We start from the raw sequence: 25,732 nt of genomic DNA on the forward strand, positions 1-25,732 counted from the left end.
ATTGAAATACTCAACAGGAAAAATAGGTTATATTCTCAAGACAAACTATATATTTCACAAATTCAGAGAGAGTTCAGGCTGTGGGTGATCTAGGCACAGGGCTATGTGTTGTGGCATGGGAAAAGAGACAGGAGAGTATGGCCTGGCCTAGGCAGTGCATAAAGTGGAGGCAGTGAGAATGATGGTGGGGATGAAAGTAATATCTGTAGGACATGAGCTTCAAGCTGTGACCAGGAGAGTTGACACAGTGCCAAAGGGTGTGTAGCTGCCTGCAAAGGTAAAAGCATGGTGCTTCCACCTGGAGGGCTGAGACTCACCTGATTTGTAATGGAGGTTAAAAGATCTGTGAGAAGCACTGGTATGCAACATATTCCAAATTCAGGCTCAGGAATAAATTATATTTATGTATCATCACCACTTAGTATCCATCAAATAAGAAGCCTACCTTGTACAGCCACTGAGAAGAGTATTGCCAGTTGCCAAAAGTAATAGTAAGCATTTTTCAGGTTTGCTTTATTTCACAGTCAAGACTAACAAGGCAAAGAAATTGAATTTAGTGAAGATGTGGTCATATGTTGCAGTGCAGCTCCACACAGCACCCTGCTCTGAAAATTGCAGCCAAGAGAACCAACAGACTCCTGCTGGTCTTGCACTGAGAGTGCACAGGAGAGTGAACAGCAGCTTCCACTTATATACTCCTCTGGTCCATCCATGTGTTAGTTTTGCCTTTGAGATCATTAAAGTCTGCAGACATTTGACAGGCTGAGAGAGATGTGGCTGCTCAGCTGGGAGAAGAAAAGCCCTGGGGATCCCATTGTGATCTTTTAGCACTTAAAGGGGGATTACAAAAAAACAAGAAAGAGCTAATTTTTATAGGGTCATGCAGTGATAGGACCAGGGGGACTGGCTTTATATGGAAAAGAGGTGGGTTTAGTCAGATATTAGGAAGAAATGTTCTGCTATGAGGGTGATGAGACCCTGGAATAATTTGCCCAGAGAAGTTGTGGATGCCCCAACCCCACAGGTGTTCAAAGCCAAGCTGGACGAGGCTTTGAGAAATCTGGTGTAGTAGGAGGTGTCCCTCTTGTGGCAGGGGGTTAGTTCTCTTTAATGGTCTTTAATGATGTTTAACCCTTCTAACCCAGACAATTCTAAGACTCTGTGGTCCAAGTGTCCCCCTGGCAACTAACTGAGGGCTTTGCAGGGCTTCTGGCAGCACCTGCAGCACGACAGACAGAATGCAGGGGCCAGGGCAAGGTCAGTGGTGGGCCTGGCATTCCAAAGGACACTGGGGAACAGATTTAGCATAAAAGAAAGTGACAAAATAACAAAAGGTAAACTGACCAGGGTAGGGCCTGTCCAGGCAAAGGCTGTGTGTCTTGGCCCTGGTCATGAGACGCTCCAGGCCAGCCAGCTGGTCACAGTGCTCGGTGCTCAGAGGAGAGGCGTGAGGGCCTCATGCAGCAGCACTGCTGCCTTTGAGCACAATGGTCGCCTGCCCCGGGCCTGGCCTCTCGGCAGGCCCCACCAGCATGGAGGTAAGTAGCCGTGGGACAGGCTCCTTCCTTGTGCCCCAGCAGAGTGGGAGGGGGAAGAGGTGCAGTGAGGGCAGGGCAGCCCCCACGGGTGTGCTGACAGCTTCAGGAGCTGTGCCCATCCCGGCTGTGCCCATCCCTCAGACAGGGCGCGGGCCAGCCTCTAGTCCTACCAAAGCTTTAGCAGTGCCATGATTCTGTGTACCCAGGAAACAATTTTTCTTAGGAATAAAATTATTGGCTCAGTTAAATATTTTTAGAACACTGAGCCTTGTCCAGTTTAACCAGTCTCCACATACAAAAGTTCCACCATAATAAAGTTCTGCAAAGAGAGAAGCAACAAAACCAGGGGGTGTCTACAGGAAGTGCAGGGCAAGCTGTCTGATTCACAGCTTGCCCTTTTCAGCAGTGTGCAGTAGTACTATCTAGGAGACCCTGCCCTCTTCAGCTCTGAAGAAACAATATTTTCCCCCCTCTTTACTTCCCTTTTGAATATGGTGTGAATGGCTTGGGAAACTCCTCAGCTGGTTTAAACACTGATCACAGAGCTGGTGGCAGATGGGAGAGCTGGAGCCAAGCAAGCAATGCAGACAGGAAAGTCTAGAGATTGCTTTAACCATCTGCTTTTTTGCACTTGAGGAGCATAAACCTCTCTGACAACCTCAACACTGATCTGCTTTCCAGGGAGATGAATACATCAATATTGAGAGTGATCTGCATGAAAACAAACGTGCCTCTGTAGATGATGAGCAACCACACTTGAAAGGGTAATGTGTTTTTGCATGAGTAAATCTTCCACTCACTTCATCCTGGCCTAAGCAAAAAGCTGCCAGTGTTGATGCTTCTGGAGTGACGGCTCTAAATTTCACTGCCATACCCCTATTCTACATATCCTTTGTATTACCTAGCAATTTTTGTAATACAGAAACACATGTTTAAAATTTTTATACCTTACAAATTACATCTGTGATTGTGGAACAAGGTTTTTAAAGCCTTGCAAATTAAAGAAGCAATATTTTTCCTTTTTGTACAATAACTTTTCTTCCAGTATTTCTAGAACAGTGTTTTAAAAATGGAGGTCCTAAAGAGTGGTCTCTTTCAGGAAGTTGAAGATTCACTAGCCCCTTTCAGTTTGCATAGCCATTTGCTCCAGCAAAAATTAATAGAACAGCTGTGGAAAAAAGCCATTTTAATGGAGCAGAAATTTTACATTGTGTTTGTGCTGTTTCCAAGTGACCACAGAGTGAAAACACACATCCACATTTTAGTTAAGGATTAGGGTTTTTTGTGAAAACTAAGCCCTGTTTAAGGCATTGAAAAAGTTAAGACACAATAATTCAAATGACATTAAATGTTCATATGTGTCATTGATTTCTTTCAACTGATAGGACTGAACAGTCTGTGGTCTAAGACAGCCTTTTTGGAAGTCTGTTGGTAACACAGATTCACTACAAGTACAAGATTTTAACATCCCCTTCTGGAGTACATGCACAAGAAAAATTAATTTCTGTGTTACAAAATGCAAGCAAGAATAGTTTTGACATATAGAAATATTTCACATTAATGTGCTTAATTGAGATCTGTTTTTTCAACATCTTCAGTTACATTCCAAGCCTATAGGAACAGCTTTAAGAAAATAATTTTTCCTTAGTAAATTAACAATATTTCATAAGGAACATATTTTGTCTGCCACCTTTCAGAGCAGAGCTGCATATTTATGATATATGTGCTTAAATATTTAAGATATTCTGATATACCAATGTCATAATAACCTAAATTAATAAAATAAAAAGGAGAGAGAGAGATGTTAGATAAAAGAAGAAATTACAAGAAAGTGTAATCTGAAAGCAACAATTTTAAGTCCCAAAAGACTTACAAGTAGCAGTGACAGATAGTAGGTAGTACTTTTTCCTTTTCTTGGGTGCTGGATGAACCATAAATTTGATAAAGCAACTGCCTTTTTCATTTATTTGTCTCTCATTTCTCCTTTTTATCTCTTCCTGTTGTATCTGATCTTTCTGCTGAGATTGGGTAGATAACCTAATGTTCTCACAAGTTAGAAAAAAAAAGCACGATGATTTGTGAAGCAACAGGAATTCCCAGAACTGAAATTGAAGTATCAAAAGCAATCAAGATTTCTCTGAGAACCTATTACTCTTTGTACTTGCGAAGGCGTGTGCTCCTGCTCTGTTCTTCTGTGTACTGATATAATTTAAATTAATATTTCTTGTTTCTCAGAAATTTATTTTAAATTAATTGATTTTTTTTTTTTTTTTTTTTTTTGAGTGCAGAAAAGAAGGGTATTCGTGCTGGATTTCAGTGTGCATCTAACTCCAGCTGCATTTAGTTTCCAAACAAGTACAGTCTGGATAATTAGCATTTCTAAATATAACATTGCTTTTATGGCCTGGGAATGTGAGAAACTGCTTCAGAGACGTGCCTCTCTAACGCAGTGCCCCTGTGATGACAGAGACATAGCTGTAATTTTTTTCCAGCTTGCACAATATGAAGGTGTTTTTTTAGCCATTGCTTCTGTAATTGATGTACATCCACGTCACCAGCGTATTTAACATCAGAAATCTGTGTCGAATTAATTCCCTTAACTGCGAATAATTTTAACTTCCATGAGACGATTAGATAAAAAGTTAGTGTTGTAACAACCAAATTTTTAAAAGTCCAGAAACATCTATGAACACTGCAATAAGGTTTTAGAGGGGTATTGGCTATTTTGCACACACACAAATGTAGCCTTAGGCCTTCACAGTTACAGCAACACTACTATTCCACACAGTAACACTGGGTTGGCTGTATTAACAGACTTTGTGGGTCTAGTAATGGACACTGAATCTTTTAACTACCTACTCAGTTTGCACTAACCTTGTTGACACATCTTTTCACAGAAGAGCTGTACTTCAGCGGGTAGCAGAACTGGCCTACTGACTTTGACCCATTATGTAGATGACAGGTTGTTCCATTAGATATCTGCCATCTTCTCAACCAGTCCAACATCATCCCAAACAAGTCCGTCTCAAAAGGCAATTTTATTTGGCATTTTAAGATCCAAATTTAATCCTTTTCAAAATCAGTGAACTTTAGTGGAAGACTTTTGACCAATTTAACACAATTTTCTTCTGCAAGAGCTTATGTTTCTATTCTTTGTTAATTTTTTTTCCCTAGGCAATTTGAAAAAAAATATGATGAACTCTGTGAATTTTGCAAGAAACATAAAACAAGAATTTGTTATGTGGTCTATGGAGTTTTAATAACAGGTACAGTATATATTACACCCAAGATTGCTGAAGCCTTATTTATTTACCTGTAAGAGATTATAGGCTGTGCTATGTCTTTGTCTGACATAAAAACTCTTGACTGTCTTTAATGATGTATTTCAAAGTAGTTAAGAATTTAGTCCCGAAGAAAATTTCAGATTGCAAAATCCCCACTCATTCCCAAACATAACAAAAGCACAAATGTTGCTAAACTGCTTCTCCAGCATGTTTAAAGTCTGACTAGTAATTACTCTTGTGATAACAGCATAGTTTAGACTTTGTGTCTACTCCATTACCAGCTGACTACAAAATTACGGTTTCAGTAACTTGTCCAGGACCATGAAATCACTTTAAAAACTGTCAGATACCAAACAGGACTGAACTGAAGTCAACAGGCTGGAAATGAAAGCTTTTGTTCCTGACCCTTATCACTCAATATTCACTGCAAATATTTTTCTAGAGTAAATGTACTTATTTTGCACTTAGTTTGCACTACAAAATCACTCCCATATTATTCTTTCTCCCTTTTCTAATTAGCCAGTAAGTTGATTTGTTTCCTTCTACTTCACCAAGTTTGTTCTTGAGATCTTCCTACTTTGAACACTGGGAACACAGAGACTTGAAATATGCCTATGAGACAGGCATCAGCACACCAGGAGGTGGTTATAAAAGTGTTGCTTACATGATGACTATCCTGCCCTCATAACATCATCTTGTCTTGCTTTGTGATAGTAGAGACATATTCTGGTTCAAGAGACCGAGTGAGTGAGTTCTAAGAATATATCAGGATTTCATACATTAACTCCATAAAAAACAGCTTGCATTACAATAATTAGTAGTTCTTCCTCTTTATGTTCCATAGACAAAATCAAATCATTCTTTACAAGAACTGAAAATTCTTGGGCCAACATTTACCAGCAGTGAACCTGTTAAATAAGTAATTTCATAGCTACTTTATTAAATAATTTACTTTTAAGCTTCACAATTACTTGAGGTCATCAAATTAGTCAATTGACATGTAAGTGTTTATTTCTAGTTTTGGATAGTTTCTGGTTTTGTATAAACTCATCCTCTTTTTAAAAAAGGAATAATGCTCATGCTCTTAATTCATACTTTTTTCACAGAAAAAAAAAGAAGTTCTTGTAGATGTGTTTAATTATTCTGAGTGATTAGCATGTTTCATATGAACTTACTTTGGCAAAAGCATATAATCTGCTTCAACAGAATGAAAGCCACCTTTCATATGAATGAGCATATATCATAAGTAACAAGACAAGCAAAATTTCTCAGTATTTAGGCTGAGAGTCAGAAAAGCACCAAAAAGATAAGCACAGGCCTGACTTTGATAATCTTTTATAAATTTAAAAGTTGATTCTGTTTTTAAAAAGTTCAACCTAACTGACATGTATATTTTTGTTTCTGTGACAGCATACTTTGCAGTACTCATTGCAGCCTGCAGTTTGAATTTTCAGAGAGCTTTGCCACTCTTTGTCTTCACTGTCCTAGCCATCTTCTTCATCTGCTGGGATTTTTTAATAGCTAAATATGAAGACAGAATTGCTGCATTCTTTTCCCCTGGAGATCAATACCTGAAAAAACAGTGGTTTTGGCTGAAATGGTAATATTAACTACTTGTCAAATTATCCCTATGATTTTATATCACATTACTTCCCCATAAGAACAGGGAGATAAGTCAATCATACATATCTGAATAAAATCACAGAATAATTCAGTATTGATCAGATATCAGAAACACATTCAGAATTTCAATGCAGTAGTTAAGGATGAAAAATCTTGGCAGAAAACATAGAAAAATACCACAAATTGAGATGGGAAAAGTTTGTTGTTGAAAGAGAATATGCTCACAAAAGTTCATGTGTGTTGCAACCTTTTGGATTCATTCTCCAAACCAGAAGGCGCTCCACTGTTCATAGAGCTCTTAGGTTCATAAAACACTTAACTCTAACATTTGCAAACTGCTGAAGACGGGAGTGTATTATCTAGGCACTGCTTTTCCACATATCCCCCTAGCAATTTTTACTTGACCTTCAGGAATCAAAACATGCCAGCCAGATTTAATGTCATGGTAAGGTTGTATGACTTTGATTTAGGATGGTAGACATTCACCTGGTAGATAAATGGTAGGTAATTAGACGTGTCAGATATTTATTTTAAGTATTCCTGAGAAGTGATCAGGGATATTGACATTATCCCCAGCAAAATGAGGAGACAAAGGAGCCTTGTAGACCAAAGAAAAAAACAAAGGAAATCTCTTTAAAAAGGAAAATTAAATTGGCCAGCTACTTTCTGTTTCAGCTAGGTCACCTACTAGCTGATAAAGAGTTTTAAGGAGGAGTCATTCTCAGTTTAGGAAAACATCCCAGATTATTCTTAAGATTTAGAAATTGCTAAGAAAGGTGCTGTAAAGGTACAGGAGCCTGCTCAGGAGCCACATTAGAGAGCAATCACATGTAGGCAGCTCCATTAGATGACTTCTGGGAGTAGGCAGCCTCTCTGGGAGAACGAGCCAAAGGAGCAGGAGAGCCCTGACAAGCAGATGGAGCAAGTTGGGGGCAGTAAGTGCTATATTACCTGGGCTGCAATCTTTAAATTGTACATATACCAGATTAGGTGCTCAACTGTTTTCTCCCAAGGGACATAAAATCTTTCAGGTGTAGAAAGCATTGCAATGGGCAAGCCATTTTATGGAGTTTGCATGCAATATTTTTAATTCTCATCTAAAGATGGAATTCAAGTACCACTGAAATCAGTGAAAGCTTACTCTTAGAAAAAACTGACATTAAAGACTTGGGACTGTGTATGTTTCCTCTCTGTATATGGGGTGATTTGTTTTGCTGTCTTCCAGGCTGTTGTTGCAATAATTACTCTCAATAAATAAGCTTAATGTGGTTCTGATAGTGGTGACCATAGAAACAGTGTAACGATATACACACCTCATACCATTGTTTCTGAGATCACTGAAGAGACTACAAATGGTTACAAAGAAATGAGCTGTTTATAGTCACCTCCTCAGAAGAGTGTACTTCATCAGCCCACCAGCTGAACAGCACAATGCATGTCACAATACCACAGCCTCTTTTGCTCAGAACTAAAGATTCAATAAAGGAAGGAAGGGTAGGAAAAGAAGGATGAAGTGGGAAAAAAGGAGGATATCACACCTCATTTAATAGAAATAGCACCCAGACAAGAGGCATTCATGCTTGTTCTGGGTTTCTCCCTATACTCTCTTGGAGGACATTTCTTTCAGATGCCACCAAGGGATGTTGCCCAAGGTGTATCAGCAAAGGCAGGTTCCTTATTGTGTAGAGCTACAGGTTTCAGCACAATACATTGTAAAAGGAGTTTATTCACAAATAAAGATGTAAATGTTTGGGTGTGGGAAGGGAAATAAACATCCCAAATGTCTTTTTCGGGATATCATGATGCTTTTTATTTCCTAGGGTACTGTGTGCAGCTCTTATTATAATGATCATTTGCTGGCTCATCTTTGACACAGCAAAACGAGGATCCCGTCCTCTAATCTCCTTCTGTGGGCTTGTGATGTATGTTCTCCTGATGCTTATCTTTTCCAAATATCCAACCAGAGTGAGTATTTATTCCGTGATGGATCTTTGGGGAATTTTTTAATTCTGTGTCTAAAAAGGTATTCCCAACCCTAGCACCAAGTGTAGTAAGAGTAACAAGATGTGGGAAAGTAAGAATATAGGCTTGCCTGAGACCAAGCACTGTAGATAATTCCTAAGAAAAGTAATTTTACTCTTGGGGACCATGTATGGGGCTGTACCAACATACCAACGCCTGTCTCTCTCTATTTGAGAAGCTGCTGTCCATCTTCTGTTCCAGCCCTGATGTTGCTCAGGCTGAGATACACCTCCTCCGTGCTTTCACATACAGGAGCCTCACCACAGCCCTCAGCACATCACAGTCACTTATCTGAGGACACTCTTATCATGTCAATACAAATTGCCTGGAACCAGAGATATGATAGACTTGTGTAGCTCTTAACCCCTCACAAGTTTGTTTCCCACTGCAAATTCAGCATCCAAGGCTGAGCTTAGTTCAGCCATCACAATTCTTCACAAAATCCTGTTTGCATGCCTCATGTACCTCTGCATGCTTTCATTAATAATTACATCCATTGTCCAGGTCACCAAGTTTTCGCAATACTTTTCATGTCTTCTGTCAGTACTGAGACTTTCTTAACAGGTGAAGTCCTCTCAGCAAGGACTAATGAATTTGCCCTATCCTTTGCAACTGCTGCTGTCTCCAACTGAGATGAAAACTCATACTCCAAGTGCTTTGTGCTCTGCCATGAGCCCTTGTTACATCTAATTGGTTTGTGTTATTCAAATATGATCTGATTAAATTAGAGAATGCCATCTCAGCTTTTTGTTTTGTAAGGGATTTGATTAAATTTTCACAAAACAAAGATGTTTTCTGAGGCAGCAGAACAGGAATCATTAGTGTAGTGAAGAGGAGCTCATCATAGGCAGACACAGTTTCTCCTATGACTGCCTTTACATGATGAATCACAATATAAAACTGAGTAGTTCTCAAGTATCAAAAGTCTTTAAATCTAGGGGACAGAAACAGAGTTGAAATTCACAAGGACAAACCCTGTAGCAAAATCTCCTTATTCTGTGTCCAGATATGTGAAGATCTAAGACCCCTACAACCTGTTTTGGCAGTTGCTCCCATCCTGCAGTATAGTCAGACAATCCCCTCACATTATTTAAACAAACATCCAAAGTAAACTATTATTCATTTAAATAATGAGCAGTTTCTTTATTTTTCTATCTAGGTTGCTTGGAGACCAGTATTTTCAGGAATAGGAATGCAGTTTATTCTTGGGCTTCTTATTCTGAGGACCAAAGTGGGTTTTGATGTATTTAACTTGCTAGGCATTCAGATCCAGGTAAGTTATTGAGCAAAATCCTTGCTTGTTTAATATAATTGTCTGTCCTGAGAGTCTTACATTATATAAGCAGGATGTTCAAGGATCCATTTGCCCCTTGATTTTTTCTTCTCTTGAGAAAAACTGGATTCTCAGAAAGGTAATCAACTTCCTGAGTTCAACCTTCCCATTTATTTTTTTGTTCAGTTCATACAATGGCCAGAGTAATCCCATTTATTATTGGCTTTACTATCATTGGGCTGAAGTTATAAATTGGCATTCTTGAAAAACAAATTACTGTTGTGCCAGGGCATTCATAGGAACTCTTAGAAATGGCTCATCATCCTTGCAATAAACACAATATGCTGAAAAGCCTTGGGATTAAGGGAACAGGCCTATCTTCAGAGCAGCATATTCCTAGCATCAAGGACATTTCATAGTCCTCATGACATATAAGAAAATTAATTCAGCTACATACAGGTAGCCAGATCTGCATGATGTAAGGAATCTCTAGAAAGTGGACGGGATCTATCCACAGGTATCCTTGCAGACACAAAGTTGTTTAAAAAAAGTCTGTTACTTTTTTCATTACAGTAAAGTAATGAATAAGCAATATCCAAAATATAGATCAGAGACTATCCTCTAAAGGACATTCAGTCTTTTCACCTCAGGGATACTATTCTCACCTTCACAGGTAATTAAGCACAGGTAAAACTAGACAGTGCAGAATGTACTCTCTGTGCAGGAGCAAGGGCACAGATCTGTTGTTTTACTAATCTGCAGACACTGGGAGTCATCTGGGTTTTCTCACCAGGCTCTCAGTCTCTAACTGAAGCAGGTCTGGTGCCCCCTTTTGTTAGCTTTATATTTTCATGTCTTACAGTCTCTCCTGTCAGAACTAATTACTGTATCTCTTGTAAACTGCATCTTAACTCTATTTTAAACTGTAACAGTAATGCATATATTTGCATCAAAAGTATAAAAATGCACTGGATCAAAATTTAAAAGTAGAAGATTCCCTCAGGCTAGCTTTTAACTACACCTTTCGAAACTCATTATTTCAGCCATCAAATCTTCATTTTAAGCTGCATAATTCATTGTACTTATTTGCATCAGATGGAGCATGGAAATGCACCACAGCATTGGGATTAAAAAGTAAATGTGTTTTTCATTGTTGCTGGAACTCCTCTATTGTGTTGGATACTCAGCAGAGCACAATAAAGACCCTCTGTTCAGCCAAATAGTCAGCAAGGCTTGGACCCCTACAAATTAGAACCCAAGCTTCTTGGACCTCACAATATCTCTGCAAGACAACTAGCAATATTTTATTCAGTTTTGGCAAATACCCAGAGCTTATAGCTAATTTACTTTGCTTTCTGTCCCTAGACTTTTCTGGAGTACTCTGATGCAGGTGCCAAGTTTGTGTTTGGTGACAAATACACAGAACATTTCTTTGCTTTTAAGGTAAGATGGTTGTATATGGTGTATGTGGCAGATAGACACAGTAAGAGGAACAGTATAGCTGGGAAATTGATTGTGTGTCATACTCATGTAGTCACCACAGAAATTAACAGGTAAACTACTTCTTATTATGTGATATTCTGAATAGAAAATTTGGTAATATTTTCATTCACTGCCATACACTTAGTTAGATTGCACTTATTTAGTCTACTTATAAAAACATACTGCATGTAGAACTTTGGAATATCTACAAGGAATAGATTAAAAGGCTTGTATCTGGCTACTGACAGAAATATTATCTCCTGCCAATCTTCCCTATCTCTCTAGGAGTAAAAGTGCTCTGTCATGCTATCCTGTTTACCCTTAAGCACTGTACATACCACTGCTTCACATAGTTTCCCCTGAAGAAATGGAAAGCCTAGATGTGTATTTATTCATGCCTGGGAGAAGAGCTAGAAGCTGCATAAGCAGGAAAATTATAGGAAATTGCATTACTTTTGCATTGGTAAGATCACAGGGAGATTTCCCATCTGTCTTTTAAGAGACCTTTTTGGGAAACAGCTGGAATACAGTTTATCTGCACTGTACTCTCTAGTCTTCACCAGCATCCTCCTGGGTTTTGCTTTGAGATGTATCTCACGCCACAGTGCATGCTTAGGCTGGAATCAAGAACATACAAAGCAAAAGAAACCCCAAACCAACCAAAATAACCAAATAAATATAAGAAATGTATCATGACTTACTCAGAGACCATTCTTTTGTTATTTCAGATATCTGACCTTGGGCTTACATGCCTTTTATCTTCCTTTTTGTTGAGGTGATATTCCAAACTACATGTTCTGCAAACTTAGTTCTTTCATTGCTTGAGAAGAAAAGGTTCTGTCTGTAAATAGGCTTCTACTAAGAACAATCAGAATGTTTTAGAAAGGAAATAAAATTTAGGCATATCATCAATAAATATTAGTTACATTTTGAGAGCATTCCTTTTGCACATTTTGTTTCACTTTCCAGGCTCCTCCTACTCTAATGAGCACTCAAATAACAATTTTGATTCCCAACTACATGTTTTAGGGATTAAATTATTTAACCCTCACTTCCCCCTCCCCTTCCCCCACCCTATGCAATTTTTGGTGTGGTTTTTCATAATGCTTTATGAATATGATTCTTTCACGGTGATTTTGAGTCCTCACTGATGGTGCAAAACACTTTTCTTACTAAAGCCATATCTAGGGACTAGATAGCCAAAAGCTTGCCTTTGTGTTGGCAAACATCCATCAGTCTTATGGCCAGAAAAACCATGGAATTTCTAGAAGATGATAACAGGAACATGTAGATTATTCTCACACTGAAAAACAAGAAAACAAGTTAGTTTTCAAAGCTGCATATATATAGGAATATATACATACATATATATATATGGTAAACAGAGTGACAGACAAGTGTACAGCAATATCAAAATGTGCTCCATCTGCTCCTCCTATACACAGAGAATGCCCTCTTCCAACAACAGTGAATGACAGCCAGCCTGTTCTCTCTTGAAATACTTTTCATTTATTTAGACATTAAGTTGGTCCAAAGTGCTTTTTGTTTTCTTTCAGATATTTTATCAGGTTTGCATGTTGTGATGACCTTTCCAAATTTTGCCCCAAGATGTTTTAAAGTATCATCCAAAAGACAATGCTTAGCTCCTGAGAGATTAGACAAGAGACAGAATATATTTGCAGAAAACAATCAGAGTCTTGTTGTATCCATACTGCATTCCTAGCAGTATGCAGGGACACATCAGTTTTCTGCCAGGTGAAGTGGACATGTTGCCAGAGCAAACATATCCTGTATGCTCATATGCACACTCGGATATGGTCTGACCAGTTCTACCAGTCTCCCAGTGCCTTTGAGCATATGGTTCTGAAAGCGCTAATTAGTCTAAAACACACACATGTCCATCTATAAACCAGATTATTTTAAATGTGTATTTATGCAGGCAAATGCAGAGGTTCAGAGTTCTGAAAAAACACACTTGCCCACATAAACAAGCACTTCCAAGTACTTACATAGATGAAAAAGTCTTTTCAGTATTGAGTCTTCTATATTATGAAAGATGATGTTTGCTTTGAACAAGGAATAAATTAGGCTTCTGCTAAATCTGTAGCTTTTTTTTTACACCAGGAGAATTATGGTTCCCTCAGAAAGGCTCTGCTTTGAAGGTCAATCTTTAGGAGCGTATGAAAAAGCAGGATGTTTCTTAAACCTCAACAGCAACTTCTTAAAAGAAAATAAGGACAAAGTTAAACATCAAGCCATAAATAGGAGGGAAATTGAGAGCAGCCAAGAATTTTAACTACCTGCTCTGTATGGTAATAACAGAAGAAAAGACAGGAGAGAAAAATATTAATTTTACTGAACTAAACTGTCTGCCGTAACTGCATGGCAAACTGTCCCTACAGAATTGCAAAAAGGATCAAGGAACCAATCTGGAGAAAGCAACATTATATTAACTTGTTGAACAGCACAAAAATATTGGTTAATTGCACTCTGTCCTTTCATTGAAAGGTTCTGATCATCAAAATTGAATTTCTAAATGTTTATCAAAATTGTTGATAGTACCAACTCTCCTCTGGAAAGGCATAGTCTATGTACTGAAAAGATCTGAACTAACAAAGTGGTTTGTTGTTTTTCATTCTGTTCCTTGATTTTATTTATAATGCATTATGTCATTAGTGAATACATATGAAAGCTTCCTGGTTTCAGTGGGTGTGGGAAAATGACTGCTGACCCTGTGGACTGGTAACTGGGGATACACTTAGAGGAAACTGAGGGGTTATAGTTGCATTTGAATGGGAGTTATAATACAGGGTAGATCATAGTGAATGTTTTCTGTATGGAATATGGCTGGTACATGACTTGAAACCTCTTCCATGAAGATTTCCCATCAACTGTTAAGAGCATGGTATGGAGGGTAGAGTGGAGTGGAGGCACCACGGCCTGGCCCTGTGGAAAAGTCCTTGCAGGGAAGGGAACATGGTGGTACTTTGTGGCTGATAAACCACATATCAACTCAACCTAGGGAAAGAGGGGAAGATATCCCACTGGTGACCCAGCAACTGTGGCAAAATCCCTCTCCTTAGACAAGCTTGCTTTATTAAAGCCTAATAATAATATTAATGTACACCTCCATGTCAAAGATACCTGCTCCCAATCCTCAGTGTACAACCAACCCTCACTGGAATGTACTCTACATTCTTTTTGAATGTATTTTTAAAAGCAAAGGGAGAGAATTTTCCACTAATTAGTAAGAAAGGTATGTATGACTAGAGTCCCTCAAACTCACATGTAAGCTGAGAGAGGTGGGAATGTTAGGGAAGACTTCATTTTAACAGCTGGGATCAGTCAACGGGCTCACCCTGTCTTCTTTCCCATAGGTATGCCCATTGGGTAAGAACCAGGCTCTATGCACCCTGAATATTCTTATTGGCTACTAGAACTTGTCTGTGTATTCCTTCAAATATATTTTTGCAGTCAGATAAAATCAGCAGCAATCTGAGCCTTAACCTGTCACAATTTTATATTAATAAGAGTGCAATTCCTTAAATTATTCATATGAACCCTTTTGTATGCTGACAGTTAGCCAGTGGGTAACACACTCCAGTAAAAAGGGCAAGACCTGCTGAGAGGTCTCCCTTATGCTGGTGGTGTGTTTCCCTAAGACAGGCAAACCATCTGCCAATCCAGCAGGACTGCTTACTTAAGGACTCTCACCCTGGAGGGGTGCTGACAGACTGGCCAGGTACAAGGGTCTTGGCTTTCCTGGGGACACTGACAGACAAATTAAACACTAAGGGCAAAATAAATCTCTCCACATTAAGGGTCAAAGAAGTCCATTTTCACATGACAGTGCTACTGTTTTAGCTGTAACTATTCTGTCTGATTAATTTTAGACCTTTTCAGGGGTGGGGGAATTTCTTTCTGTTGTATATTAGCATAGAAGTGGGGCTGTACTGTTTATTTCACTTACTTGAAAATCAAGTTATATTAGTTTTATTCAGGATGAAAACCCAATCAGAGAGTGGTTTTAATAGCCCATGAGAGTGAGTTAGGCATTCATGCAATTCTTTTAAATTATATTGAATGAAAGTATTTTTCAGTCTCCACAGTAAGAGATCTATTCACTTCTTGTATTTAGTAAGTATATACCTTTAAATTGATTCTTTTAAAAGGATGCAAATGTTCGAATTTACTTAAACATAGCTATAAATTAATGTATGTTATGCTAAGCTAAAGAGTTTCTAGTTCCAAACAATTGCAATTGTGTTAGAAAACAAGGTAGACAAATGAAAATTATTTAATTACAACACAAGCAGGAAAGTCAACAATTTTATAGCACAAGTGTAAACTTAATGATAAGTTTTCAATACCAGTAAGTACAACACCAAAAACATGACTCTATTTTTCAAAGAATAAATAGCCTAAAGGACAGGAAACCACTGTAGAGGTTTTAATTAACTTGTCTCTTCCAATCAGGTACTGCCAATTGTGATTTTCTTCAGTACGGTTATGTCTATGCTTTACCACGTTGGATTTATGCAGTGGCTTATTGGAAAGGTAAGCATTTTTGCCAATTAGGTGCTCATTTGGCTAGTGTGAGAAATGTTTTCAGCAAGTGCAGAGGAACCATAGCCTGGAAATAGTTTCAAATGTTGCCATCGCAAAATCTTAATTGGAATCACATAACACGCTTTCTCTCTCTCAGTCTGGTTTCATTGCTTATGTCATATTAATTCTTAGATTTGTCTGGCTAGCTTTAGCATTCCTCAGATGCCATACTTGCTTAAATCTTACTTTTTGCTTGCCATTCTCCCAGCTCTCAAAATGGTGATGGAGATTAAATCACAGACAATGGATTTCTGTTAAGCATTTCAGTAGCGATTGTATGTATCTTCCCATCATAGATACCCAGATAAGACCAAATCAGATTCCTCACCTCACTCTCTGAGTGTTCATTTCTGTCAGCATCTATGTGTAGTGCTACTGTCTAACAAGATAAGATCAAGTCCACTTTTTGTCCTATTTGTCAAAAAAAACCTATTATATGAGGGAAAAGGTCTTCCTCTACGGTGGTAGTTAAACCTAATTTAAAGATATTCTTAAATTAAAAGTGCTTTGCCCTTTACATTCACAGGATTGTTATACAGCCTAGCTGACATTGTGTGCTAAAGTCGCAATGAGGCATTTTTAGCCTTAATCTAAATTTCACACTTTTTCCCTTCTTATGATCCAAGTCTTTTTGGGCAAGAAGATAAGTAATAAGAATACATAGAAATATCTGTTTTGTTTAATTTAGTTTAACGGTTTTATGCCCAGAAGGAGCCTGGAGTACTTTCAGTTCTGTTAAGTTACTCTTCCTCTGTCTTATTTTAGCATGTAACAATTACACGAATCTGCTATTCCTTTAAACTGAAATCAGTAACTCAGGAAGTATTGTAACATGTTTCTGAACTCTTAGATTGATATTATTAACTCAAGAAAGGCATGGAACGGGCAGAACAAATTTTTGTTTCTTTTTAAAAAATCATTTTAGGTTGGTTGGATAATGCACGTCTTCATGAGGACAACTCCCGTTGAGTCTCTGGTAGCTGCAGGTAACATATTTGTGGGACAGGTGAGTTGGAGCCCGGAAAAACACGCTAACATGTAGCAATATTACAGAATATAGGGAAATAATGTTGCTCATGGGCATTTGTGTAATAAAAAAATAATCTCATAAAGCTAGGATTCCACTACAGCAAGTGTGATGATTGATTTCCAAAATTGCGGTATGTTCATATGTTGGCAGTGATACACAGTGGAAAGGATTTGGGAAGTGATATGTTTTCCCAACAGAAGGTCAAGCAAAAATGTAGATAGATAATAGATCTCTCTGATAGATTAGTCCAAGGCAGTGAAGAAATAACAATTTCAGGGTTCTTTTTCAGTTGAACAGGCAAGTGGAATGAAGGCAAGGGCAGGAGAGAGAGACAGTGAAGAAAACAGATCCAGGGCTAACAGTATAAAGCCTTATTCACAAAAAGAGTGGACAGCATCTAGCAGACCACTTTAATGGGATATGCATTAAACCCACAACCCGAAATGTCTGTCCCAAGCTTAAAAGCAGCGTAGAAAGATCGACAATTAACAATCAAGCCCAAATGCACTATTTGCATGGCATTTAGCAGTGGTGCATCACCATATCACACTGCTTCAAGATTTAGAGTCGTACATTTGCATAACACTGCCCCCAGGATGTGCTTCACACACATGCCAGAGGGACATGTTTCACTTGACTAACAGTCTTATCTGTGGCTCAGACCTGTGGCTGTCCCTGTCTTGGCAGTTTCATTGTGCCTTTCTGGGAGACAGCAAATCAGCCAGAATTGTCGGTTTCCTGGGATAAAAAAGCCCCAATCTATTGAAATCTGAGCACTCGTTAGCACTAGGATTAACTAGTCAAAGATACCTCAGAAAGCATGATGCAGACACTCATTTTTCTGCCCTTAATAAAAGAAATCTTTGGGCTTTTATTAGGAATTTCTGAATTTGGTGCTTGTTTTTCGCTTTCAGACAGAGTCTCCTCTCCTGGTACGGCCTTACTTACCATATATCACCAAATCTGAACTCCATGCAGTCATGACAGCAGGATTTGCAACTATTGCTGGAAGTGTCTTAGGAGCATATATTTCTTTTGGGGTAAGACAATGGAAGAGAACTATAAAATCTATGGTTTATTTGAAATCATTTAAGTATTTAGCGCAGTTATAATTCTTTAGAGGTGTTCCTCTAGCATTTCCACTGTTTCGGGTTTTTTTTTTTTGTCTCTGAAGGAACTATTCACAAAATTCCCTGGTCTTCTGACAGCTCATTCTCTTCTTATGAGCAATATGTACTTTTAATGACCTCCTGTCATCCAAACAACTAAAAAATTTAATTGCATTCCTACATGTTTGTGCATAATATGGTTATAATGGAGTATTTTCTGTTACTTGAAATTCTAGGTTTCCTCCTCCCATCTACTGACGGCTTCCGTCATGTCAGCACCAGCATCATTAGCTGTCTCCAAATTATTCTGGCCTGAAACTGAAAAGCCTCTGATAACTCTGAGGAGTGGCATACAATTGGCAAAAAGGTAAGCTGATTGTAGGTACTAGTTAATACTACTGGAAAAATGAAATCTGAAAAAAAATTCTGCACACATAAACTTTTAGGGGATTATGTTGTAGGTGTGCAAGCAGTAATTACAGACTAAATACTGCAAAAGGTTGATTTATGAATTGAGGTGAGTGTGCCCCATTACAATCTAACATATGCCAAAGAACTGGGCCAAACTGTAAACTCTCCAAAGAAAGAGGGAAATGCCTACCTGAGGTGACCTGCCAGGAGGTTTTCCCATGTAGTGTTGCTGTCTTTTTTATGTAATGAATCTTCAAATACAAACATATAAAAAACAAAGGTAAAGTAATCATTTCAACAACAGCAGCAAATTCGTTGCCCTTCTGCAGGGAGACTTCTCCTAATAATGACAGGTAAAGCAGAAAGGCTTGGAAGGACCTGTTCCTGAATGACCCAGGCTTTTCTGCAAGGGCTGGGTGGTAGAAGAGCAGTGACCATGGCCTAATCCTAGCAGAGCTACAGTTTTGAGATCTGATCCATATCCTGCCCAACCCTGAACATACCAGAATCCTCAGGCCACTACAAGAATACTCTTCAAGTGTCTGCCATGAGGACTGACAGGAAAAGCCTACTTTACCTCATCATTCCTCTTCACTATTTTCTCTATGACCATAGAGATAGCTTCAGTACTAAAAATCTAATGAAGTGCACATACTTTTTAGTTCTGTTATTTGTTCATGAATTTAAAGATGTTCACATTCTGGCTTTCTCTTCATTGGCAAAGTGAATCAAAGAACCTGCTTCAAGCAGCCAGTGAGGGTGCCTCTACCTCCATCGGGCTGGTAGCAAACATCGCCGTGAATGTGATCTCCTTCCTTGCCCTGCTGAGCTTCCTTGACTCAGCCCTTTCTTGGGTGGGCAATTTGTTTGACTATCCACAGCTGAGCTTTGAGGTATGATCTCCAGGTTCTTCCAGCTGACATACATGCATAATTTGTCTTTCTCAAATTTAAGTGCTTGTGTGGTTTGTAGTTGGGGTTTTTTTGTTCTCATTTTTAGTTTTAACATGATCTAAACCCACATCTTATTTGCATGTTCTGAAAAATTTTTTAACAGTTAAAGTAAAAAATTTTTGCCATGTAAGTACCTCTATACCTATTAGTTGGCATATAGTTTCCCTCTGCAGTGTTCTTGCCAGCCCTCAAGGTATGTTTATACAGAGTAGGCTAGCACATTCCTTCTCTGACTTTGCAGTGCTGCCCAGCTGCTAGTTACATATTTGCCAAGCCATTAACATCTCCTTCAGCTAAATATAAAAGTGGCTTTAGCTTCAGAAGGTTCCATCAAATCCTTGATGCTCACTAGGATAAACCTAGGGACACTGGGGAAAGGCTGGACTTGCCTGAAACCCGACTTAGTTCTCAATACAATTAAAATGTAGAACTACCCAAATGTCTCAAATGTAAATGCACCCAAATGTCTCAACAGAGCTGATGGGTTTCAAACAGGACTTCTGTTTGAACCTAGGTCTATATGTAATTTTTGACCCTATGCAATCACCCAGTTTCAGTGGCTTTGGCCTTTTTGTTTTGCAAGAGCCTAATAAAAGCCCTGTGAGAAACATGGATATAACTTGTGTTAAAGGTACTGCAGAGGTGAATAGCCACTCATAACAGATATGCTTCAGCAATACTAAGTTATTACCCTTCCAAGCTTTCACAGATATCTTGCTGTGCCCTGGACACCCACAGATGAGGAAAGGCATAAGTATGCATGCCTCAGGCATACTCATCAGGACCTCATATTTTCATAATTGCTGGGTGGTGTAAGATTGGACAAGTAACAAGTCTACAAGGCACTGAGACGCTCAGACATTGATGCATGCAGCCAATCTTCCCTTAGGAGAGACACTAGTGTATAACCTTTTGTGGGCAGAGAAATCAGCCACAAATAGTAACTGCCTGAAGACCTCTCTTGCATCCCCTAAGGACAATCTGACCGAACCCTTTCACAGCTGGAGCTATTTTCTGTCATATGGAAATAAGCTATACGGTGATATGGGATTTCTTTTTCAATTTGCATAAATCTTATAATGTCAGGAAAAAATAGATACAGCTTTAATTGTGTCAGATGCACAGATTTTATGCAGAGACAAGTCTTTTGTTTATACCAGTTGGAGTCCAATAACCTGATAATTAAGCATGTTCATTAACACATTTGATTCAATCAGCAGAAGAATTAGAATCCTCACTTCTCTTATCAGCTCTTTTAGTTCAATCTTCCTTCTTTTCATCAAACACCATGCTTAATTTGAAGCCATTATTGAGGGAAAAGAAGGCACAAAAAACATTGCTCTATTTTCGACATAAAATTAGTGGCATATAATAATATTTTGTTATATCTAGAATCTGGATTAATGTTTTAAAGTTACTCGAGCATGTCTGACAATTAAAAACTCTCCCAGAGTTCGTGGCAGGAAAAGGTCAAGGCCAATTTTCCAATTTGCTAAAATAAAACCATCCTTATTTTTAAGTTGAAAGAACTTACTGCCTGCTGTTGTTCTTTGACCATGTCTTTTGACCTTCTTATACATTTTGCAGAACATTTGTGCTTATGTCTTCATGCCATTCTCTTTCATGATGGGAGTAGACTGGGAAGACAGTTTTATTGTTGGTGGACTACTAGGTTACAAAACTTTCTTCAATGAATTTTTGGCTTATGAGCGCCTTTCAAAGCTGATTCAAAACCGAAAAAAGGGTGGAAGCATGTACATTAATGGTGTGAAACAGTTTATGACAGTAAGTACTATTTTCTGTTCTACAGATTTATTTGATAAAGTACTCCAATTTGAAACTCAATTTATTTTTTCATACTGGCATAAAATGGTTGCATATTATTCTAAGATGTGTTTTTGAACAACAGAGTTCAAGTATGAAAGTGTGAAATTGCTCTGTGCAGTTGCTGTGACTGTTATTGCCCTGCCTTGAACAAGCATACAAACAGAAGGGGGTGGGTTGGGAAACATGCAGTGTCCTCCAGGACACTACACTAAAGACAGAGATTGTCATCAAGGCAAATTTCTTCTTACCTGATTCTCAGCACTTCTCTATGACCTACTCTCCCAAAGAAACCCTGCAGAAGAACTTGAAGATCCTCCTGCCCTTAGAGGTTTGTCCAAGCATTAAACTTGGAAGAGAGGCATGCAGGAAGCTCTAGCAGGTGGCATTACTGGCACACCTTTGCTGTAGGCTATGGTTCTCTCCACAGAGGGCAGTAATAAATGACATGGCATACACACCTCCCTTGCCACACTGAGTCCAACTAGTGTGTCTCAATCAATCTCAGCCTTGTCCCACCTCTCATTCACAGTTTACCCAACAGACATAAGTTGTTGGGCAAGCAGTAGATCCTACTACAGTGCTCTGAGGAAGGCAATGCTAAAAGCATCTTGCATGTGTGCATGGGGCCAAAGGTCATGCAAAGTGACCAAAACTGACCTTTGCAGACGTGACAGCTCCACTATCTGGCATTCACAAACACAGCACATGCTGTACATCCTGAGCACAGACAACAAAAACCACGGTATCCAACTTTGCATCTCTACTGATCCTTCTTTCTCAAATCAAGACAGATTGTCACTGTGGAGAAGCCCTGAATTAGAAAGTATTTTGTACAGCTCTTACTTGCTTCTTGGAATCAGATGGAACGGTGTGGATATCTCTTATATTAAAAACCAGAAACAAGTTCCTGACCACTTGCATTCCTGATTAGCAGAATATATTTCACGTGTGGAGGTAGAAAGCCAGATGGCCTGAAATATTCACATCCTTGCCTGAGTATCCATTACCAGTGTTCCTGAAATTCCTGGCTATAGATCCCTGGGCTAGAATGATCTTTGATGTGTTTTGCTATTGCTGTGTCTCCTTCTACTGTGTGAATATGACACTGTATTCCTGCATAAGTGAATAAGAGTTTTTAAGTATGAAATGCAGCCTTAAAACACAGATCCTAGGAACTTTATTTCACTTTTTCTTCACCATAAGATGTCATATAGAACTTCCACATTCATTTCTAGTACCTCTGAAGAGTTGTATTACCCTCCATGGCAAAAAAGCTCTGAGAAATAGAAACAATTTTGATTAATAACACTGGTAAAAATTGGCTAGTACCTGTTATAATTACAGCAGGGTTCAGGTGAGGGTGTGCTTGGCTTCCATTTTTAATTTCTCTTCAGCTGCAGAGATCTCTAATTCATCCACACAGATATTCACTCAGACTGAGCAAACAAGTGTCTTCACCTGAGTCATTAATTACATGGCTTCCTGTTTTCGGAGCTAGGAAAGTGCAAATGAAAGCAGGGAGATCAGAGTACACAGAGCTTTTTCTAGGAAAAGCTGGTAGAGTGTGTACTTGAAAAACATTTTCCTGCATTTGTACAGATTGATTGAAAGTAGCTCCAAATTGATGTTCATAAAAGAGGAATTAAACCAGAGAAACTCCTAATAAACAGGAAACCTGCTAGAACACTTGCTCATTTTCAGCTTGAACCTAAACCACAGTAAATAGGGGAACAAAAATCCATTTGCTGAGATATGTTGCCTCCTTTCTCAAAATGTTTGAACTATGTTTGTTTGAAGGCTTGCAAGGTTTGTAGCCTGATTTTATGTGAAGTCATTTGGTGTCCTGTGAGGGGTCCCTCTGTGGAGGCAAAGGCAATTGCCTTGTCTCTGCTCTGAGGTCCAGGCTTAGTGGATATTCCGCAAGGGGAGAAAGGTGGCAGAAGTCAATATAGAAATAAGCTGTTGATGGGGATTCCAAAATCATAATGTCCCTTCCTGCCTGTCAGCACGTCAATGTATCCACTTTCTAGAAGACCAATTTGCCTTCTTTGCACAGGGTGGAACGTGCACAAAACAGCTTTGTATATAGAGTCCTCTGCTTCTTCAGGGACAAAGAAGTCAAGAATGCATGCCAAAACTTGAGATTTCAAAAGAGTTTTATAGAAGCATCCAGCTGTGAAAAACAAGTTGAGTTATAGCTCTCTGACTCATACTTTCAGAAAACAACAACTAAATTGCCACTAGTAAGATAAGGGTGGGGTTTTTTTCTTTAATTACTAGTACTCACTTCAAAAAGGCACAACAGTATACGTGAAAGATAAAATCATCATATGGTTTTGTGAGTCCTCACATGGGCAGTGGGTGTAAAAGCCTGTGACTTTCAACAAGGTAACAAGTCTACCTTTATGAAAGCCACATTTTGGGCACCAACCAAGCAAGACAGTTATTTTTGTACTCAGAGCCACAATGCCATGTTTTCAGACCTTTAAATCACAATGAGCTGTTTAAAACCACTCAGAGGGCATGTCTTTGCTTTTCAGGTTCGCTCTGAAGTCATCGCCACCTATGCTCTCTGTGGCTTTGCCAACTTCGGCTCCTTGGGACTGGTAATAGGAGGCCTGAGTAAGAACCACTCTCACAGTTGTTTGTCGAGCAAATCACAAAAAAAATCACCCAAAGGAACAGGCTGGGAGTGAAGCTAACATTAGGGTCTGAGCAGCTGCTCTGCCAAGGCCTAGCACTCAACTGTGAATGGAAGGGCACCCAGAGGGGCACAGGTTTTGGTGTGGAGGTACTGAAAGAGGTGCTGAAGGCACGGAGAAGGAACCAAGCCCTTCTGATAGCCTTCCCTGTTTAGTCATCAAACATGAGTCTGAGCTAGTACTACCCATGAGATTCAGGAAAAGCAGATCAGCTCCATAACATGCTGGTTTGAAAGATGAATTTGGCCATTTCTTGTAAACATAACACATACATGAAGTAGGTGTATAGGGAAAGAATTGAAAAAAAGAGGTTTTCAGATCTCAATGGAAAAAGAAAAATTGAGAAGCCACCTGAGTTCCTCATCAGGTAGCTAGAATTGCTGGCAGTCCTCTTTAGCCTAAAGCCACAGTGGGCTCTGCAGTGCCAGCAGTGGGGCAGCATAGAGGAGCAAGACCCAGCCATGGGGCCAGACTCTTCTCAAGGGCACAATCCAGCACAGATATGCAAATTGCCAAAGCAAACAAATGTTAGCATTTTATATATAAGCCACCCTCTTAACAGAGAGAGTCAACACTTAGGCTTCAAATAATCCGCTAAAAAATGTGACATTTTTCCTCTATGCTTCCCATAGTTTAAAATACAGGGTGGTAAATAACTCCAAAAAAAGCTGTCAGATTCACCTTCCTTATATGTATTTGTTTGACATACATTTTGTTTTTCTTCGCAGCAAGCATTGCTCCCTCAAAAAAGAAGGAAATAGCCGACAGTGCTTTCAGAGCAATGATTGCAGGAACTGTGGCATGTTTCATGACGGCCTGTGTCGCAGGTACAGTGCTCGGGTTTGGTGTCCCCTACAGTCAGTGACCACCACAAGGCACTGCACCAGCACCATACTATATCCTGCCCCTGTCACTCAAGCACATGTACTTTTGTGCTTGGCAGGATTAAAAGTTGATATGAGACAGAAGGTTCTTGAAAACTAGAACATGAAAACATGTAAAGATTTTAGTTCTTCCATTATGCCTGTATTTTTGGGAGGGTGGTATGATGTTTTAATGAAGGAGTTTTTTGCTGGAGCTTTTTTAATTAGTTAGTTTGTCTGCATAGAATACATGACTCATAAACAAAGCATGTTATAGATGAATTACAATCCCTCCTCCACCACTAGATACGGGAATAGAGAACTAATTTTGGAAAAGAAAAAGTGTAATGAAAGAGTGTAAAAAAGAAAGAGTAAGGGAGAGCCTGAAGAATTCTTTGTCATAATGTTAAACCAATATTTTGATTGGGTATTATTTCCACACAGCACTTAGGTTCGTGAAATAGTCCTAAAATGGGACTCCACAGCTGATCCATATTTTCAAAATTTCAGCTTCAATCTGAGCAAACAATCACAATCCAACAGTCATTTTAGGGAGTAAATTAAAAAGAACAAATTAATTATTCAAAAGATTAATTAATTTATATGTTTCAGTAGGCAAAATTTATTCTCAGTATTTCATAATCTCTTTTCCAGTTCTCTTTCCTGAGCATGTAATATACAAAATTGTATCATGGAGGTTAAAGCACTCATATTTCAACAGCAAAGAAAGATCTTGGTAGTTTATGTAGCTAAAACTACAATGTCTCTTTCTACCACAACATCTCTACACCTTTGTGTTCATGGTAGCAGCAGAAACATATCCACATTTTAAAGATAAGCCCACACTGTTTTCTGAAGGCTACAGAACAGCACACTTAAAATAACATTAGTTTCACAGCCAATCCATAATATTTTAATACATGACACTACTCTGCATAACTGAGGAACCAGGAAGCCCTACTAAAATGTGTCATTTCACATTACTGATCTTAAGAATAATATTGTGA

At 38.8% G+C, this 25,732-nt stretch overlaps 1 protein-coding gene across 1 annotated transcript in view; it reads left to right on the forward strand.

The window, feature by feature from the left end:
- SLC28A3 (solute carrier family 28 member 3) overlaps positions 1-25,732 on the forward strand; it is a 37,713-nt gene that overhangs the window by 9,370 nt on the left and 2,611 nt on the right. Inside the window, exons 3-16 of the mRNA XM_079331103.1 lie at positions 2,220-2,302; positions 4,713-4,804; positions 6,233-6,422; positions 8,266-8,410; positions 9,627-9,740; positions 11,106-11,183; positions 15,699-15,779; positions 16,756-16,836; positions 17,775-17,900; positions 18,206-18,336; positions 19,105-19,273; positions 20,921-21,118; positions 23,701-23,782; positions 24,591-24,689. Coding sequence (XP_079187229.1) covers positions 2,220-2,302; positions 4,713-4,804; positions 6,233-6,422; positions 8,266-8,410; positions 9,627-9,740; positions 11,106-11,183; positions 15,699-15,779; positions 16,756-16,836; positions 17,775-17,900; positions 18,206-18,336; positions 19,105-19,273; positions 20,921-21,118; positions 23,701-23,782; positions 24,591-24,689 — 1,669 coding nt within the window. The remainder of the gene's footprint in view (positions 1-2,219; positions 2,303-4,712; positions 4,805-6,232; positions 6,423-8,265; positions 8,411-9,626; positions 9,741-11,105; positions 11,184-15,698; positions 15,780-16,755; positions 16,837-17,774; positions 17,901-18,205; positions 18,337-19,104; positions 19,274-20,920; positions 21,119-23,700; positions 23,783-24,590; positions 24,690-25,732) is intronic.

Source organism: Erithacus rubecula, assembly GCF_903797595.1.
Source record: "Erithacus rubecula genome assembly, contig: SUPER_Z_unloc_2, whole genome shotgun sequence".
Classification (NCBI taxonomy): domain Eukaryota; kingdom Metazoa; phylum Chordata; class Aves; order Passeriformes; family Muscicapidae; genus Erithacus; species Erithacus rubecula.